General features: G+C 43.0%; 1 protein-coding gene across 4 annotated transcripts in view; it reads left to right on the top strand.

Moving 5' to 3' along the window:
* SETD3 (SET domain containing 3, actin N3(tau)-histidine methyltransferase) overlaps window positions 1-19,178 on the top strand; it is a 79,446-nt gene extending 60,268 nt beyond the window's left edge. For all 4 annotated transcript variants that reach the window (XM_072839888.1, XM_072839885.1, XM_072839886.1 and 1 more), the window contains 7 exons: window positions 2,161-2,219; window positions 3,398-3,512; window positions 8,153-8,227; window positions 9,323-9,489; window positions 10,366-10,451; window positions 16,949-17,109; window positions 17,816-19,178. In XM_072839888.1, the coding sequence (XP_072695989.1) occupies window positions 2,161-2,219; window positions 3,398-3,512; window positions 8,153-8,227; window positions 9,323-9,489; window positions 10,366-10,451; window positions 16,949-17,109; window positions 17,816-18,247 (1,095 nt within the window). In that variant the 3' untranslated portion in view covers window positions 18,248-19,178. The remainder of the gene's footprint in view (window positions 1-2,160; window positions 2,220-3,397; window positions 3,513-8,152; window positions 8,228-9,322; window positions 9,490-10,365; window positions 10,452-16,948; window positions 17,110-17,815) is intronic.
* Window positions 19,179-19,541: the final 363 nt, after the last annotated feature.

The raw sequence follows: 19,541 nt of genomic DNA, 5'->3' as shown, positions 1-19,541 counted from the left end.
TCAGACTTTTTTTTTTTTGGCAGAGAGTGAGGGTCAAATTCTTAATACCAGTGGGATCTAGTGTTGAAATTTACCAACTTTCAAAATACCGCAGTTTAAATGAATTAAGGCATTTTAAAATAGCAAAAACAGCAATGCTTCCCACCTCCCAGAGTTTGAAAAGCAATGGCTTAGGCACCATCCTATCCGGTCCACGGTGGAGGGGATGTGAGGTGTCACTGTATTATCAGTGAGAGGGTTTTCGGCAGCCAAGGTTCTTGCTACGGCGCTGCTTTTCTTTTCTTTTTTCTTTTCTTTTCTTTTCTTTTTTCTTTTCTTTTCTTTTAAGATTTTGTTTATTCATCAGAGAGATAGAGAGAGAGAGAGAGAGAGAGGCAGAGACACAGGCAGAGGGAGAATAAGGCTCCAAGCAGGGAGCCTGACATGGGACTTGATCCTGGGTCTACAGGATCATACCCCGGGCTGCAGGCGGCGCTAAACCGCCACCCGGGCTGCCCCGCTATGGCACTACTTACTGGCACTTTGGTTCTGGGCTCAAAGGTGGGGGGGGGAACAGTTCTCATCTGCTGAATTTGTACTTTTATAAGAAAAGACCTGAACACTATTGTGGTTAAGTTTCATAATGGTAAATGAAAAGCGTCTTTACGACTCACAGAACATGGCCTTGCTTTTCATTCATTACAAAGGAGGGGGAAAGAAGCTTCATTCTCTGGGATTCTCACACCTTCTCTAAGGTTGACCAAAGCATGGGAATTTTTTTTTTTTTTTAAACAGAGATAGAAAATCCCAATCTGCCCCCAGCAGGTAGAAAATTCCTGTGGGCAAAATGTCCTTTTGTATATTGACTTGAAACATACCTTCTTTAATTTCATTTTTGTTACTGTAGCATTTCAAAATTGCACACATATAATTTTATATTTGACTTTTCTTCCAAAGGGTTAAACCTGGGCTAAGAATTAGAGGGGAAAGCAGGCACCTGGGAGCTAACACCCAATTGGCAGCCTTTTGTAATATATAATTTGCCTAAAATTGCGCACTGAGCACAAGCTTTTGTTTTCTAATTGATTTACGGTTTGAGCCACTTTTACCTCATCCCCTACTGTCCTGCGCGCGGTGCCAGCGAGTACATTACAGGGAGCGATGATAAATGGCCGTGCACTTGTGATGCTAATGCGTCAGGAGTACAAACTGCGGGCTGCACGGAGCTCCGTGCATTAACAGCGGTGCGGAGCCCGGACAGCGAGGTCTCACTGCGTCTCAGAGATGGCCGTTTGCTCATCTGGCCACTCACTGTTGTCTGTGTGTCAGACCAGAATTGAAACTGAAGATTAAAATTATGCTGTTACAGCTTTTCATTTCTCATCAGAGACAAAGTTTTTGAGCCCTCGAAAGGTCTAAGGTGGGGGTCATTGTGATGTTAGAATAGGAAAGGTGTAAAACCTTCTTGTAAGTGTGAAAGTGTGGACATCTTCACCAAGTGTTCTTTGGTCCAGGGGGAAAAATGTAGTCTGATTTAAATAGGCCAATCTCTATTTTATCTTTGTCTTATTTGTAAAATGTATGATTTCACAAAACTATTTTTCTTGATTTTCTGTACTTGAGCCACGTTTGCCACGTATATGATTCATTTGCACATAAGTTGATTTACATCCAAATGATTTAAGTCGGAGATAAATGAAAGAACCTTCAATTTATTAGAGTGCCTTTAATTGTTCCTTCTATCGATAGAAGGCGAGATTTGAAATGTATTCTTGAGAATGTGCAGCACTTTGTGGGGAGAATTCGAGGAAGGCCAGGGCAGACCCCTACTTGGGAGGCTCCTGGCTTCTGTTTGCACCAGATTCTCAGAGCGTGGGTGTGCCCACCTTTCGTAAAGTCAGTCCACCTTAAATTTTATTTTTGCGTGGTGTCTGTGGGTTCTGGTATCGAAATATGAAGAAGCAGATTTATGGCGGCTGCTGGGCACAACAAATTAAGTTGACAGTGATGTATGAGAGCATAATAGCATGATGATCCCTCAGTAGCGCGGCTGGACGCCTCCTGCTTCATTTGGCTCTTGTTAGGATCTGTTAGGAAGCTAAATAATGAAATTCTGCTGACTGATTTCTGTTTTCCCTTTTTCTCTTTTCACGTCTGCTTTCTGAAACTTCTAATTCCCAGACCCATCCTCATGCCAACAAACTGCCCTTGAAGGATGCTTTCACTTATGAGGACTACAGGTTGGTGTGGGGAGTGTGTGTGTGTGTGTGTGTGTGTGTGTGTGTTGGGGTGTGGCGGGGTGGGGGATGGATGTGTGTTTGCATCTTTGGTGTGTGTTGGGTATTGTGTGGCTTGGGGGTGGTTTCTGAGTGATTTGGGGATCTTGGAAGTGGGAAGTACTTCAGTAAGAAGTGACCTGCTGTGACCAGTTAAAGCCCCCAAACAGTTAGTTTGGCGGAAGTTATAATGGACAGCTGGGGTAAGGATCAGCATTTTAATAACCACACCAAAATTTCTTGCACCCTGTGGTGGTGGGGAATTAGCCGAGGTGGCCAGGTGATAGTGGAGATTCATGTGCAGTGGTCATGAGAATTTTTTCCCCTTTTTAAATAGATTATTTTAGTGTAAAGTGGGGACTTTTAAAAAAAATTAAATTCAATTAATTAACATATAGAGTATTATTAGTTTCAGAGGTAGAGTTCATTGATTTATCAGTTGCATACAACACCCAGGGCTCATCACATCGTGTGCCCTCCTTGATGTCCATCACCCAGTTACCCCATCCCTCCACCTGCTTCCCCTCCAGCAACCCTCAGTTTGTTTCCTATGATTGAGTCTCTTTAGTTTGTCTTCCTCTCTGATTTCGTCTTGTTTTATTTTTTCCCTCCCTCCCTCTGTGCTCCTCTGTTTTCTTAAATTCCACATATGAATGAAATCATGTGATAATTTTTAAACAAAAAGGTGTAATTGCACAACGTAATAAAAAATAGCAATGCCATATTTTGTCGAGTTCTTAGAGGGTTTCTGGTCAGAAAGGAGTTAGTTGTTTGCCATTCACTGAGGCTTCAAACAGGTGCAGAGTCAGCATTTGGGTAGAAGAAGGTGGTGTGAACTGGGGAGGGCAGGGGTCCTGGCTGCTGTGAAGACCGGAGGCCTGGAGATCTCTGTCCCCAGTCCTCCTTCCAGGCCCTCCCCCCTTAATCCTCACCCCTGGATTTTCTCGGTCTCCTTTTCCCTTCTAGTTCCCCCTTCCTCCCTTCAGTCCTAGATTTAATTTTAAATGCTAAGGAAGAAGGCCAACCATCACCCTTGGTACTTTGGATAAGGTTTTGAAAATTGGTGAGAAGTCAAACTGTAGTTTCTGCACTGGGCTCTGAAATGTGCCTCCTGTAATTCACCTCTTTTCTGATTGTTACAGGTGGGCAGTCTCTTCTGTTATGACTCGACAAAACCAAATTCCCACGGAGGATGGTTCCCGGGTGACCCTGGCGCTAATTCCTTTATGGGACATGTGCAATCACACCAATGGCCTGGTAACGACCCCCTCTGTGTTGTGTTTAATCGGGGGAGCTGTGATGAATAAGCTTTAAAGTGGACACTCCACCTACAAATCATGCCCCCTCCCTGCTCCCTCCAAAGGGAGCAAACAGAACCAAGCCGAGCCACCCCTCCGACCTCCCACAAATAGAAGCTGCTGTTTTTCTGTCTCTGCGTTTGCTTAATCCTAAAGACCAGGAACTTGAATCTTATTCCACTTTCAAAAACCACAGTGAACTGCATTTATTTGCTAAGCCATAATTCCAGCCTAAACATTCATTTTCTTATCTTATTGAACCACAGACTAAACCAAAGTTTCTTTTTTCTTCCTCTCCTTAAAATACTGATTTATTGAAGAAAAAAAAACAACTTTTCTTCCTTCTTGTGTTCTCTTTTTATGTTCTTTGTTTTCTTTCTTTGCCGACTACATTCCCAGTGATGCATGTTCTCTGATTGCTTCCTCTCCCCTCTGCCTTTACCTGACACGCTGCCACATCCTTGGCCTGCTTATTAACCTGCTTTTATTCAGCGAAAGTTTCCCGGGTGCTGGGGCAGGAGGAGGTACACTGGGGCGGTTGGCTCCTGGCCTTGCGTGTGGGGTTGACATCTCTGGCGTGGGAAGCGCCGGGTGGGAGACAGTAAGAAAATACGGAAATTTTATGAGGATTGTTAATTACGACGTGTGAGAGGAAGCCGCGGAAGCCGGCTCCCTGTTCCGTAGCGTTGCAGCAGCGGGGGTTGATGTGCTCTCTGTGCTGAGGTGGTTGAGCAAGATTTCCTGATATCAGTACACAGAAATATGATCAACGTCAGAATATTTTGAATTTTTAAGCATTACACTGGGATACCGGCTTGGTTAATTTTTGGTTCATCTTTTCTCAACATCAGCTCTCTTTGTTATTATTAGCTGTCCTATAAACAGGTTTTTTAAATGCTATAAATGAGTATTTCCCATCGGACCCCACAAAATGGCCAGAACACACGTAACACATGCCAAACACTTGAAGATAGAATACCGTAGTGCTAATTTGGGAGAGTCTAGCAACAAGTATACTCTTAACTTGTAGAGAATGAAGAGTTCCCCTCTTAAATTATATTTCTGCTTTAATTTAAATATGCTTAAGTTAATTAGCCATAGTAAAGAACAGTGTTTTATTTATTTTCATTCTTTTTTTTTCCTTTCCTTCAGAGCTATCTTAACACTGATTATAAGATTGAGGTTCTCATATTTTTCAAAAATCTTTTAATATTTGACTCTAGTATTTTTCTTTTTGTTTCACTTCATTAGATCATTGGCTCTCAAACTTGATTGATCATTAGAGTTTATTTTTATTTCTAAAATTTAAAAAAGTCCATACTTTATTGTAAATAAACAAAAGCAGTTATATGCCTCCGTAGGAATAAAATATGGAGGTTCCCTTCCCCACCAGCACCTTGCCAGCACCCAGCCCTACCAGCGGCCTGGGTCCCCTGTTAAACACTTTCCAGGTACATGGTTAATGGTTTTATATGAATCTCTCCCTCATTTGTGTGCATTTGCACCCTCAGACCCTCACATACACACTGGTTTTTGTGTTGCTTTCATGTAAATGGGATTAAACTATTTAATTTTTTTCTTCTAAGAGTAAAAAACAAAAAGTTAATCTCAAAAATAATGCATCAGTGACAACCACGAATGCTATATTTTCTCTAACGCTGTTGTAAAGTCCATATCCAACCACAGAGCTGGCGAAGCATCGCTAGCCTTTAGAAGGTTTCTACAGGATGGTGGTGCTTTTTCTTACCGTTGTGGTTTTCCCTGAAATCTTAACTCCACTCCTTGGTTGAACCATTTTCCATTGTAACATAAGACTTCAGGGAAATCGCGTCTGGTAGAATTTGAGAGTCTATTTTAACACAATGAAGTTAATCACAAATATCACGTGTATTAACACTTAATCTCTTTTTAAAAATAAGGTCCTTGAAATTAAGGCTTGGCTTTTCAGACTGTTGGTATTCTGTTTTGTGTGTGTCTATCCTGACAGTCATCGTCTGTCTCTTCTATCACTGAGGGAGTAGGTAGGAATCTGTAACCCGGCAACGCTGTGTGCTTCTGACAAAAACCTGGTTATGGGAGTAGAGATGGGAGGGCCGAGCCTGTGGCAGTGATTCCAAGCCAGGAGCGGCAGAGAAATAGGGAGGGAACATAAAAGGATGGGTCGGTACCTCGGCCAGAGATGGTGGCACGTGTGAGCCCATTTCCTAGCCACTTGGAGAAACAGATTTAAGCAAGTTTATGGATATCGTATTAAACTGTAAGAAATCACATATCTTCAAATTCTGAGTGACTGGTTCAGAATTAAGGTAAATAGCAGTTTTCCTTTCTTGAGATGGTTCGGTTTGTGCAGAGGAAGACATTGCCAGGTGAATTATTGGGCACCGTGTCCATTCCATTAGGTGTAAAGCATGTTGGAGTGACCAGCCCTTGTATTTGAGTATGTGACTCTCCCAGTTGGGACAGAGGGGCCTTTGGAAATTCAAGCAGAACTGAGAGAGGCTCTTTTTCAGGGTCTTTCTGGTAGAATATTGAAACATCTAAATCATGTAGATTTCCACAAGGCTTCCAGTCTAAAAATAAAATCCCAGTTTTTTATAAGTAGCAGGCAAGGCTCCCTACTCAACCTGTCCCCAGTATACTCCCAGCACACACAGGTCTGAGCCCCTGTGCCTCATCAGATACCAGCACATGTCCACCTCAGGGCCTTTGCTCGGGCTGTTCTTGCTGCTTGAAACACTTGCTCCTCCAATGTCTGCAAGACCACTCACAGACTTCCTCAAGGAAGGCTGCCCTCAGTGCCCCATATAACATCACCACACCTCCCCTTCCATGTGTCTCCCTTCCTGGCCCATCGTGTGTCTCCCATGTGTCTACCTACTTATTTTTGTTTATTCTTGGCCCTTCCCTGTCCCTCCTGCTTCCCTGACTGCCCTCCTGCTGTCTGATGCTCCCGCCATGTCCTGTATAAACACACCGTGGAGTGGCAGACTTTCAGGGCTGTGAGTTCATGAGCAGTTCCTATTGCATACCTTATTATCATGTTTTGGGGGTCAGAAAAGTGGTTTTGACATTGGGCAAGAACTTCACAGAGCTGATCTTATCAAGTGTTGAAACTGTTACTTGAGCAAAGATGTGCCAGATTCCTGGCTACATTCATTTGTTGTTGCTTTTGTGTCTCTCTTGGCTATGCAAAGCAGAAGCAAGAAGGATTTCTAGGTATACGGTTACTAAACCATTAGTTCTGGGGATACTGGGTTTAAGGGTGATCATCACATGGCCTCCCCATCCTAAAAATGCCATTTCCCAGACTCAGAAGTAATTTTTTGGGTTCAAGCTTTTGATACCTTTATTACCAAGTAGCACTTGCAGAAGTCTGGAATGTTGATTCTCCAGGACAAAATAAGAAGGTCAAAGTAATTAATGAACAGCCTCAGACAATCTAAGAGATGGGGGGGGGGGCTGCTCTGAGAGACAGACTTTTTTTTTTAACTTTTTATTTATTCATTCATTCGAGACACACAGAGAGAGGCAGAGACATAGGCAGAGGGGGAGAAGTAGGCTCCCTGTGGGGAGCCTGATGTGGGACTCGATCCCAGGACTGGGATCACACCCTAAGCCAAAGGCAGACGCTCAACCACTAAGCCACCCAGGTGCCCCCTGCACATCTGTGTTCATAAGGATAAAAGCCACTCCTCCCCTTCTGTGAACCTCCCTTCCTTTTTTTCCTGTAGGTAGAGTGCAGGGCTACCAAAAGGTTTTAAACAGGAGGTCGACAGTGTAGTGTCACTAGGATGCAGGAAAGGCAGAACTGGACTTTGAAGCCATTTGGAAGGTTTTTGCAAATGGTAAGGACCTTTGGTCATGTAGGGTAATGACAAGGAAGGAAGGAACCCAAAGGATAATTTTGGAGTTCATGTACTGACCAGTAGTGGCACCAGGAATATCTTTGGGCCTGTGTGTAAAGACATGGACTTGGCTTGGCCCCCAGGACAGGAGAGACTGGGGAGTGACACAGGTTTCTGGTATAGGGAGCAGGTTTGGGGTTTACTTGTAAGAGGCTTACAGATGCTTACAACATAGCACTAGGTGGAAAGTGGATAGGCTACAGATGAGTTATATTTCCCTTTGCTTATCCAAAAGTTTCAGTTTCTCTAATTTCAGGGTAATATACATTATCTAGAAAGGGGCTCTTCTTTTTCCCTTATTCTTTATCCAGTAGAAGACACACTTTAGTTTCCTGGTGGCCAAATATGGGAGAAATGGTATTTGCGAGTCAACTAGAGTCGTTCAGGATTTCCTGTGGGGCTTGCTTTGTGACAAATGACTATGCTTGCTTGAGGTCAGTGAATGACAATCTATACACTATATTTTCCTAAGAGTAAGGTCCTACATGTGAGGTGTGGAATCTTATGTAAGAATCTCTTGATATAAACAGGATTAATGAAAATAACCAAGTAGTTCTGTGTCAGTCTTTACTAAAAGCATGCAGAGTGCGGTACCTTTGAGTATCTTTTATCTTCTAATTGCTGAAAAAGACCCTCACGAGCGAGGGGACCAGAGACCTAGGTGCTCACAGTTGCCACCCTCTCCCCCACCTAGATCACCACCGGCTACAACCTGGAAGATGACCGCTGTGAGTGTGTCGCCCTGCGGGACTTCCGGGCGGGAGAGCAGGTAGGCGGTGTGTTGTGCACTGGCACCCGGAAGGTGGGCCAGCCAGTGGGCACGGGTTAATATTGTGTTGATCAGTTTGAGAAGGTATTTAACTCAGGCAGAAAAAAACAGTATTTAGGACTGTTTGGGGAATACATCCTGAGACCTAAAGCTGTAAGAAACATACTGTGCTTTGAGTCCACAAAGAAAAAAGATTCAAATGCACTGACTTCCACAGTTGACCTAATATTTGTGATAGTGTCATTTGAAGATAAACTTTATGACAGTAGGACACATTTTTCAGTTGCATAAGCTGCATCGTTGTATTTCTTTTTCTGTTGATTAGAACCTTGTTTATAGAGAAGCTGTTTATTTAAATGGTAGAAACAGGGGAGTCAGGAACATGGATCTTTTATTTCCACTTTAATCTGTGAAGTTTTATTTTGTAACCTGGGTGGGGGCAGGCTTTTCAGTAGGTGTGAAAATGCGCATCTTTGAATGCCTGCTTTCCACCTGTCAGTCTCATGACCAAGCAGTTAATCCCAAAAAGCAGAACTGACGTGGCACCATTGACATTCCAACTGAGACAGAACGAACAATAGTACTCTAACAAAGCGCTGATTGGCTCTTCCTGCAGAAGAGTTATAAACCCTCCTACTAGGTGCAGAATTGCCACAGGATCTGGACATGAGTTTCTGACAGACATTGTCTGAGATCTTGTTCCAGAAGAGACTCTTGTATTAGAAGGAGAGGGGGGATGCTCACAAATTGTTAGGTGCAGCCGTAGTATACTAGCCTGACTGGCCTGGGGACGGGGAAGAGACAGTGAGTGCTGAGGCCGGGGCTCCTCTGGGAAGCAGTCAGGCCCACGCTGTGGCGGGAACAGATGCCTTTCGTCACGTGGGTCAGACATTCCGGGGGGTGGGGTAAGGGATGGCAAGGTCATGCATCTTGCTGGGACTTCAGGAGAAGTGCGTAGTCACTGTAGAGCTGTTGTGTATCTCTATTGGAAAGGCCAGTTGAATGTAGGGGGACTGATCCTTTGCCCTGCTCTGTATTGAGAATGATGTTAAATTTCTTTTATATCCCTTTATTTTTTTCTTTACTGCATCTCAGATTTACATTTTTTATGGCACTCGGTCAAATGCAGAGTTTGTGATCCACAGTGGTTTTTTCTTTGACAATAATTCACACGACAGAGTGAAAATAAAGCTGGGAGTGAGTAAGAGTGACCGGCTATATGCCATGAAAGCCGAGGTCCTGGCCCGCGCCGGCATCCCCACGTACGTACAGAAGCGCTCACCTCTTTCCTGTGTTCCTTGAAATATTTCCAGTTGCATAGTGTTCAGTTGGTGTGTTAATAACACCTTCTCTGGAGTGGCTTGTCTTCATGTCTTCATCCCTGCTACACGGCATGTTTAAACTGAGGTGCATGGAGACTTAGCGCTTTCAGATAAACATCATTGTATCGTTGGGAGCACTCACAGTCCGTTCCAGGGGACACAGCCTGAACTCCTCATTAAGTTAAATAAATACTGTGGATCATTAGTGTCTTTCACCTTGAAAAGGTTAATGACCCGGATCAATTTGTTTCATTTAATTCTTTGCCACCATTAGTTTCTGTAATGAAGTCACGATCCCCAGCGATTTCAAGAATTTCTGGTTAAATTCTTTAAGATTTTCTTGCATTTGAGGTGCAAAATGATAAAGAAGACAAGAATTATGATTTATTAGTTCTCCAGGGAGTGGAGGAACCATTCTTAATGAAAATGGATTATCCAGACCGGTTTTTATTGAACTTGTCAATATTTGATTAATGATTAAAATGTGAACTCAACATAAATTATTGTTAACATTTTTTAAGAAGCACGGGCACACTTCATTCTCTTAGTGTGTCGTCTGTACCCTGAGATTAAGGCTTTTAGACTCCGGGTAGCTGGCAGGGGCAGTAACCGCCATCCTCTGCAGCAGGGCCTCCTTCTACACTTGCCAGGCATTGAAAGCAGCACTTTCATGGTTCGGGCGAGGGTTTGGGATGAGTCCTGCGGGTCAGTGCCCCTTAAGGACGACCCACCTTGCAGAGTGTTGAGGGAAGGGATGTCCCTTGCTGAGAGAAGGTGCCCAAGCTGGGTGATTAATGCTATTGCTACTTTTGTCAGTTCCAGTGTCTTTGCGCTGCATTATACTGACCCACCGGTCTCTGCCCAGCTCCTGGCTTTTCTCCGTGTCTTCTGCATGACCGAAGGTAAATTATAGGGAAGAGATGTTGACTTGTTAAAAAATTTGTGAAGGGATCCCTGGGTCGCGCAGCGGTTTGGCGCCTGCCTTTGGCCCAGGGCGCGATCCTGGAGATCCGGGATCGAATCCCACATCGGGCTCCCGGTGCATGGAGCCTGCTTCTCCCTCTGCCTGTCTCTCTTTCTCTCCCTCTCTCTGTGACTATCATAAATAAATAAAAAAAATTAAAAAAAAATTTGTGAAGTATAAGTCATAGGGAATCCAGATTAAAGATAAAAGGGTTTAAAACTTAGAGCACTTTTGGGGGGAAATGAGATGGCACCATTGGAGAAGTCCGTCTGTTTTACCCTGGAGGTGTTCTATTAAGTCCTAAATATGTTGTCAATATTCATTTGTAATAAACAACTAATGCTCTACCACATTGGAAGAAAACTTAAAACCTCTGGGACCATCTAACTGCATGAAAATTCTGTGTTGGTAGAGGGCAGCTTTTGATGTGCTCACTCCCCAGACAGCCTTATCTCTCTCCCAGTGCACTGACATCCGTGAGTGCCCCCTGATGTCATGTGGTCAGCGTGGCATACGTGAGCCGCAGGACTTGCCTGGGTAACCAGCTCTGCATTCCAAATCCGAAACTCCTGGCAAGCTTTTTAATGTCAGGCCTCCTGTTAGACTCATTAACGCTGCAAACAGAATCTGTTTACATCACAAAATGTTCTTGTCTGCAGCCTCTTATTTCAGGTACAGAAAGAGTTAAGTGTATGTGTTTAGGATCTAGTTTCATCTTTGCTTATGACAAGACATTTGGGGTTTCTTATCCTGAGATTTGACCTGTTGTGGTTTTGTTTTTGTTTTTTGTCTGAAAATGTACTTCCCCAAATCCCAGTATCCTGCGGTTTCACTTCTACTGTTTTTGTTTTTTGTTTTTAGTTTTCATTTAAATTCCAATTAGTTAACAAACGTAGAGTGTAATATTAGTGTCAGGGGTACAACAGAGTGATTCCCATATATCTATCCCCTGTGCTGATCACAAGTGCACTCTGTCCTCGTCGCCTGTTTCCCCCATCTCCCCGCAACCCCCTCCCCCCCCCCCCCGTGACTGTGAGCTGTGAGTGTGTTCTCTATAGTTAAGAGTCTGTTTCTTGGTTTGTCTTTTCTGTCTTGTTTCCCTTTTGCACATTTGTCTTGTTTCTTAAATTCCACATATGAGTGAAATCATATGGTACTTGTCTTTCTCTGACTGATTTAATTGCTTTAGCATTATACTCTCGCTCCATCCACATCATTATAAATGGTAAGATTCCATTCTTTTTGATGGCTGAGTACTATTCCGTTGTGTGTGTGTATGTCAGTTGATGGACATCTGGGCTCTTATCATAATTTGGATATTGCAGATAATCCTGCTGTATGTATACATCAAGGTGCCTGTATCCCTTTAAACTAGTATTTTTGTTTCTTTTGAGTAAATACCTAGTAGTGCAATTGCTGGGTCATAGGGTAGCTCTATTTTAACTTCTTGAGGAACCTCCATGCTGTTTTCCAGAGTGGCTGCAGCAGTTTACATTCCCACCAACTATATGAAGGTTCCCTTTTCTCTGCATCCTTGCTGACACTCCTCGTTTTTTTTTGTTGTTGTTGTTGTTGATTTTAGCCATTCTGACAGGTGTGAGGTGATACCTTATTGTGGTTTTGATTTGTATTTACTTGATGATTGGTGATGTGTTGAGCATCTTTTCTTGTGTGTGTTGGCTATCTATATGTCTTCTTTGGAAAAAATGTCTCTTCATGTCTTCTACCCATTTTTAGTTGGATTATTTGTTTTTTGGGGTGTTGACTTTTATAAGTTCTTTATGTGTTTTGGATACTAACTCTTTATCAGATATGTCATTTGCAAATATCTTCTCCCATTCCATAGGTTGCCTTTTAGTTTTGTTGACTGTTTCCTTTGCTGTGCAGAAGTGTTTTATTGTGATGGAGTCCCAGTAGTTCATTTTTGCTTTTGTTTCCTTTGCCTCAAGAGACATGTCTAGTAAGAAGTTGCTACAACGGACGTCAAAGAGGTTGCTACCTGTGTTCTCCTTTAGGATTTTAATGGTTTCCTGTCTCACATTTAGGTCTTTAATCCATTTTGAATTTATTTTTGTGTATAGTGTAAGAAAATGGTCCCATTTCATTCATTTGGCATATCGCTGTCCAGTTTTCCCAACACTATTTGTAGAAGAGACTCTTTTTCCCATTGGATATTCTTTCTTGCTTTGTCAAAGATTAATTGATCATATAATTATGGGTTCATTTCTAGTTGTTCTGTTGATCTGTGTATCTGTTTTTATGCCAGTACCATACTGTTTTGATGAATACCACTTTGTAGAATAACTTAATGTCCAGAATTGTAATGCTTACAGCTTTGTTTTTCTTTCTCAAGATTGCTTTGGCTATTCAGGGTCTTTTGTGGTTCCATACAAATTTTAGGATTGTTCATTCTAGCTCTTGTGATAAATGCTGTTGGTATTTTGATAGAGATTGTGCTAAATGTATGAATTGTTTCAAGTAGTACAGACATTTTAACAATGTTTGTTCTTCTGATCCATGAGCATGGAATGTTTTTCATATTTCTGTGTCTTCTTCAATTTCTTCTCTAAGTTTTCTCTCATGTTCTATAGTTTTCAGAGAACAGATTTTTTACCTCTTTAGTTAGGTTTATTCCTAGGTATCTTACTTTTTTTGGCAAATAATTCATTAATTTCTCTTTTGGTTGCTTCATTATTGGTGTATAGAAATGCAACAGATTTCTGTACATTGATTTTGTATCCTGCAACTTTACTGAAATCGTTTATCAGTTCTAGTAGTTTTTTGGTGGAGTCTTTCAGGTTTTCTATATATAGTACCATGTCTTCTGATAGTGAAAGTTTTATTTCTCTTTGCTAATTTGGATGCCTTAAATTTCTTTTTTGTAGTCTGATTGCTGAGGCTAGAACTTCAGTCCTATGTTAAATAACAATGGTGAGAGTGTTGTGTTCCTGACCATTGGGGAAAAGCTCTCAGTTTTTCCCCATTGAGGGTGGTATTAGCTGTGGGTCTTCCATATATATATATATAGCGCCTTTATTATGTTGTGGTATGCTCCCTCTAAACTTATTGTATTGAGGGATTTTTATCATGAATAGATGTTATACTTTGTCAAACACTTATCCTGTATCTATAAAGGGGATCGTATGGTTCTTATCCTTTCTTTTATTAATGTAGTGTATCACGTTGATTGATTTGTGAATATTGAACCATCCTTGCAGCCTAAGAATAAATCCCACTTGATCGTGGTGAATGATTTTTCTAATGTCCTTTTGGATTCAGTCTGCTAGTATTTTATTGGGAAGTTTTGCATCCATGTTCATCAGGGATATTGGCCTGTAGTTCTTTTTTTTGTGGTGTATATGAGGCCAGGGTAATGCTGGCCTCGTAGAATGAATTTGGAAGCTTTCCTTCCTTTTATGTTTTTTGAGTAGTTTGAGAATAGGTATTAACTCTTCTTTAAATGTTTGGTGGAATTTGCCTATGAAGCCATCTGGCTCTGGACTTTTGTTTGTTGGGAGATTTTTGATTACTGATTCAATTTCTTTCCTGGTAATTGGTCTGTTCAAATTTTCTATTTCTTCCTGTTTCAGTTTTGGTAGTTTATATGTGTCTAGGAATTTATCCATTTCTTCCAAATTGTCTAATTTGTTGGCATATAATTTTTCATAGTAGTCTTTTAAGATTGTATTTCTGTGGTGTTGGTTGTTACTTCTCCTTTGTCATTTGGGATTTTACTTGAGTCCTTTCTCTTTTTGGCAAGTCTGGCTAGAGGTTTATCAGTTTTATTAATTTTTTCAAACAACAGGTCCTAGTTTCATTGATCTGGTTTATTGTCCTTTTTTAGTTTCTCTGTCATTTATTTCTGCTCTAATTTATATTATTCCCTTCTCTAAGGTTTCACTTGTAATTGTGTATGTGTGCGTCTACTGTTGTAAACTACCTTAAATCCTATGCGAAACAGATTGGGTAGGAAGAAGTGAGTGGGTTACCACCTAACTGAACAGATAGATAAGCAGTCCTATGCAGGAAGCTGCCCAAGCCCCAGGGAAAGGGCAGTTTGGTCCGCAGAGGTGACCTGTGGCCCATGGTGAAGAGTCTGCTGTCCTTGGCCCCCTGTCTTCATGTCTGGATGCAGCAGAAATGCTGTCCAGTCCAGGGTTTGACATCAGGGTGGTGGTAGAAGAAATAGTCCCCAGACACAGACAGTGTAGACACCCAACTATGGGACCCACAGAGCTGGGAGATGGGACTTGTCCCTTACTGCCACTCAAGTTAGAGCTCCTGGCTATTTTGTACTTTGCTCTTGGCTCATCGATTCAGTTTAGCAAACACAGGTTAAGGGTTTCCTGTGGACTTTCCTTGCATACGATACAGGAGTATGAAATTACAGGTCACAGTTAATATCCTGAAGAAGTTTATAACTAAGAAAGAGGACAGGACAGTGATACTATACTAATCCCTGTCCTTTTTGAGCACCCACTGCGTGCCAGGCGCGATGCTAAATGTGGTGCAGACTTCATGTTAATTCTCATCAGGCTTACAGGGCTTAGGGATTCCCAGCTGACTGACATGGAAACGCCAGTTCGAAGAGGATGGGTAATGCAGCCCTCAGCTAGCAGGTGATGATGGCCTTATGTCGAAACCCAGCTCTGCTCATTCAGAGCCTGCGCCTTAGGCATCCCATGTGGTGCCTGCTGGTTTGCAAAGAACAGATCTGTGAAAGAGATCCTAGTACTTCAGGGGTCTGAAGGGATCAGCGTTTGACACGGAGCCAGGCTGAGGAGTGAGGGCACTGGTCACTCTCTGGGGTGACCAAACATGCGCTCTTGTGGTGACCGAGTGAAGGCGCAAAGCCCTTTTGGGGACGCAGAGAATCTGTCTGGGCTTTGTTAGCTGCAGGAAAGCAGGGGAAGGGGCCTGCTCACAGAACCTTTGGTCTCATGGTGACACGGTCTCATGTCCCCTTGTGGGTTTCCTGTCCCCAGTAGTGTGAAGGAGCCCAGTTTCAGTGTTGAAAGGAGCAGAGAGAGAAGGCGCTGCTTCTGCCCCTTAGCTTTCCAGTGTTGAGGGCAGTACTTGTGGCCTTAGTGCTGGGGGCTTCTGGAAAAAATGTCTACCGCTAAGGAAGCCTGATTTAAATTTTCAGCACTTCATACAAAGAATATAAACTGCAGGATGCAAAATATAAAAACTGAATTTTATCATGATCTTTTGCTCACAAATGCTACTTAATAAATTTCTTTTTTGAACGTTATATTAACTTCTGTTTCAGGCAGCCCAGTGGCTCAGCGGTTTAGCACCGCCTTCAGCCCAGGGTGTGATCCTGGAGACCCGGGATCTAGTCCCACATCGGGCTCCCTACATGGAGCCTGCTTCTCCCTCTGCCTGTGTCTCTGCCTCTTTCTGTGTCTCTCATGAATAAATAAAATCTTTTTTTTTTTTTTTTTAAAGATTAACTTCTGTTTCCTTAAAAAGCAAACTGCTTGAATCATTTTAGGTCTGCTGACTCTCTGTAGTGTCTCTTTAGTCATAGAAAGACAATTTGTCGTGTCAAGACAATTGATGTATTCTTTGAATTCCTCTAACTAATACTAATAAAAGTTTGGTTTGCTGGCAGCAGAGTCTTCAGTTTGAATTGTAAATAGTGACAGCTGTGGGGCATTTTGCTCTGAAAGAGATACTGTCTCATAATTACATAAGAAGGTCGGGTGTGTTTCTTGAGCGTGAATAGGATCGGCATGTTTGGGTCTCTTGAAGATAATGTGCCAGGAGCTGAGATGCTCAGAGCAGTTTGTGAATCCTTTCCTCTTCTTAAATATATTCAAAGGTAATGGAGATACTCACTTGTGTTTATTTGTAATTTCTATTTAAATTCCTGACAAATGAGGGATATAGGCACATTTTTCTTTAAGGTTTTTATAGTCCATTTTCTTACTTCTTTCAGTTTGTGGTTTATGTGTTGTAAGAAGAGATAAATAGCTTTGTGAGGTCCACTGCTGCAGAGAGCACCAATCTGATTTAAATTTAGAAGGGTCACTGGTCGTTGTGCTGTCACCCATTTTTACTATTTACATTGTTCACCTGAACGTCTTTTTGACCCCATTGGCATGACTGAGAAGCTATCGTCAGAATCAGGGATGTGTCCCCATAGATTACCCTTAAAACCCATCTTGTGAAACTGTCTGAAAGCTCTCAGTGTCCCTCATAAAAGCAGCGAGGGATGGAGGGCCGCACCAAGGCTGGGCCTGGACTCTAAGTCAGGAGGCTAGCGCCGACTCTGCAGAGCCCGGGACTGCCTGGCCCGTCGATTCGGGGGAGCTTTTCCCCACAGGAGGGTGACGTTGCTGGGGAAGATCTTTTCCAAGGTGGGCTGCTTGTTAAAATGAGAAGCCGTGCTGTTTCCTCCCTCACAGATGGCTGTTTGTATTTCTGCAGAAGAATTGAAGGAACATTTGCTGGGGGATAATGCTCTCGACAGAATCTTCACTTTGGGTAATTCTGAATATCCCGTCAGCTGGGACAATGAGGTCAGGCTTTGGACATTTCTTGAAGATCGAGCCTCACTTCTTTTAAAAACCTACAAAACAACTATTGAGGTAATTAGATCGCTTAAATGAGGATTTGAGCTTTGACGTGTTTGCAGGGATTTTTAAGAATCGATTTCTTCCTAAATGTAAATGACTTCCGTTAGCAAAATGGCTGCATATCTGATTTTTTTTCATTCAGTTTATTAATATTGTCCTACTTAGCACAGTTATACTTACCAAAAGGATCCTGTTGAGGCATTGTTAACTAGAAGATCAATTTTAAAAATTATTTGGGACTTTTCTGTAATTCTGAATTTTCATTTGTGCTCTCCAGGTTTCCCATTGCACCATTAACTTTGCATGCTCTTCTTCACTTGTTCATTCATTCATTCATTCACTCATTCATTCATTCAGCCCAGCACCAAGCCCTGGGGCTGGCAGTGCCTGAGATTGACAACAGAATGATTTTAAAAATAAACCAAGTACGCTGTCCGAAATGGCGGAGCACCATTTGACTTAGGCTCACCATTTTGGTTTTATGATCACCATAACGGGGTGTCATTTAAATACAACACAACCCACACTCCGAAAATGTGCATTTTGATATAAGCACTCAGTCCTGTAGCCACCACCACAGTCAAGTTCTAAAACCTTCTGTCACCCCTGACATTTCCCTCATGCCCCCATCCCCAGCAACAGCTGATCTGCCTTCTGTCACTGTACTTTTGCTGATTCCGACTTCTTATCGTTAATTTTGCTCTTTTTCATTTTCCAGGAAGACAAATCCTTCTTGAGAAACCACGACCTTTCTGTTCGTGCAACAATGGCCATCAAGCTGCGCTTGGGAGAAAAAGAGATTTTGGAAAAAGCAGTGAAGAGCGCGGCCGCGAACCGGGAGCATTACCGCAAGCAGATGCAGGCGGGGGCCCCGCTGCCCCGGTGCGAGGAGAGCGGCACAGCAGGGGCCAGGCTGCCCCTGGCCTTGCGGGACCTGGAGGCGGAGGCCAGTGTGCAGGAGGCCCTGAGCCTCACGGAGGCCGTGGGCCGGGCGAAGGCTGTGGAGAACGGGCTTGTGAACGGCGAAAACTCTATTCCCAATGGGACCAGGTCAGGAAAGGAAAATTTCAATCAGGAGGGGAGTGAAAGAGCGACTGAAGGCACCAAAGAATCTTCTTCAGACAGCACTGCAGGCGCTCGGGAGCAGTAGCCCTGAAGAGGTGCCATCTGAGGGAGTTTGGTTGAGCAAAAGTTTATGAACCGTCCATTTACATCGCTGTGTTTTCTTGTTCACATTTTTCTTTCGGCAGAGAGGAAGATACGTTTTTGCTGCTTTATATAAGAAATGATTTTTTTTTAAGTTATTTAAAAAAATCTAGCTTCTCTTTTTGATTAAGATTGCCATCTTGCTTCTGGGCAAAACAAGTTTATCAAGCCACCATGGTGAACGAACAGGGGACAGGGCGCTCTGGAAGATTCTGTAGACCCGTTGTGGGCAAATGTGTTTTCTTCCTGGGGAAGAATGCAGTTCTGCTCTCAGCTGTGCTTTTGTGGGCCTGTCATTTTGACAACCGGTGCCGAAGCCCGCTCTGCCTCCTGCCAGCAGGACTGGGTGGCGGTGCTCTGGGTGCTCAGCCTGAGGGGGGTTGTGGTTGCACAGCACACAACGGGCTTGGGCTTTGGCAACTGGAGGGTCGGGGCGAGATCTTTTTTTTTTTTCCCTAAAAAAAATAACACCCCAGTACTTAAAGAAAAGGGAAGGTGGCAACCTTATTTTTAATAGTTTTAAATGTTGATGATAATCCTAATTATATAAATACACACACACACATCTAGTGATTTCTAAAGATCTGTTTACCTTTTGTGTTTTGTTTTACTGTGTTAACTTGTCCTTTCTCCTTGAATCACAGTAGGACATGCATCATCCTCTTAATTTTAAATGTTGGCGCTGATTTTAAAGTGTTGCATTTGATTCGCGCGTAGCTACTGGAGAGGCTGCAGACACAGCAGCCCCCAGCTCGCTGAGGTGTTGTTCAGGGTGAGGTGGCTCCCTGGCTTTTCCGGTTTTCACAACAAGCTAGAGATTTTCAAAGCTACACTTTTGAGTAAAAAGCCTTATTAAAAGGAAAACATGATTAATATTTTTTTGTCTATTCCTTTTCTTTTGAGTGGGACAAGCCCTTTGAATTGAGCCTCTATGCAAACTAGCTTATTCGGGGAGCAGGTTTGAACGTGGCTGTGCCACAGGGGCCTCAGGGCCGCCTGCTGAACCTGAGGTCAGCCCCTCCCCGGCCGGCAGGGTGCAGGGGGCGGCTCTGGGGAGGGCCTAGTGGCAGCAGAAACTCAATAAAGAGAACAGGCATAGGCTTGGGGTAGTGTGCCCAGAAAGCCACCAGTTCTCAGTATGCCAACTTGCCAGTCTTCCTCACCTGCAAGTTTTCACATCACCTCTGAGGTCATAACTCTTAAGTACAACACTTCTTTTGGAAAATGCAGGGTAAGTC

The sequence above is a fragment of the Canis lupus genome, chromosome 9 (assembly GCF_048164855.1).
Source record: "Canis lupus baileyi chromosome 9, mCanLup2.hap1, whole genome shotgun sequence".
Classification (NCBI taxonomy): Eukaryota; Metazoa; Chordata; class Mammalia; order Carnivora; family Canidae; genus Canis; species Canis lupus.
The sequence above is the reverse complement of the archived record's forward strand: the minus strand, read 5'-3'. Positions and strand labels throughout refer to the sequence as shown.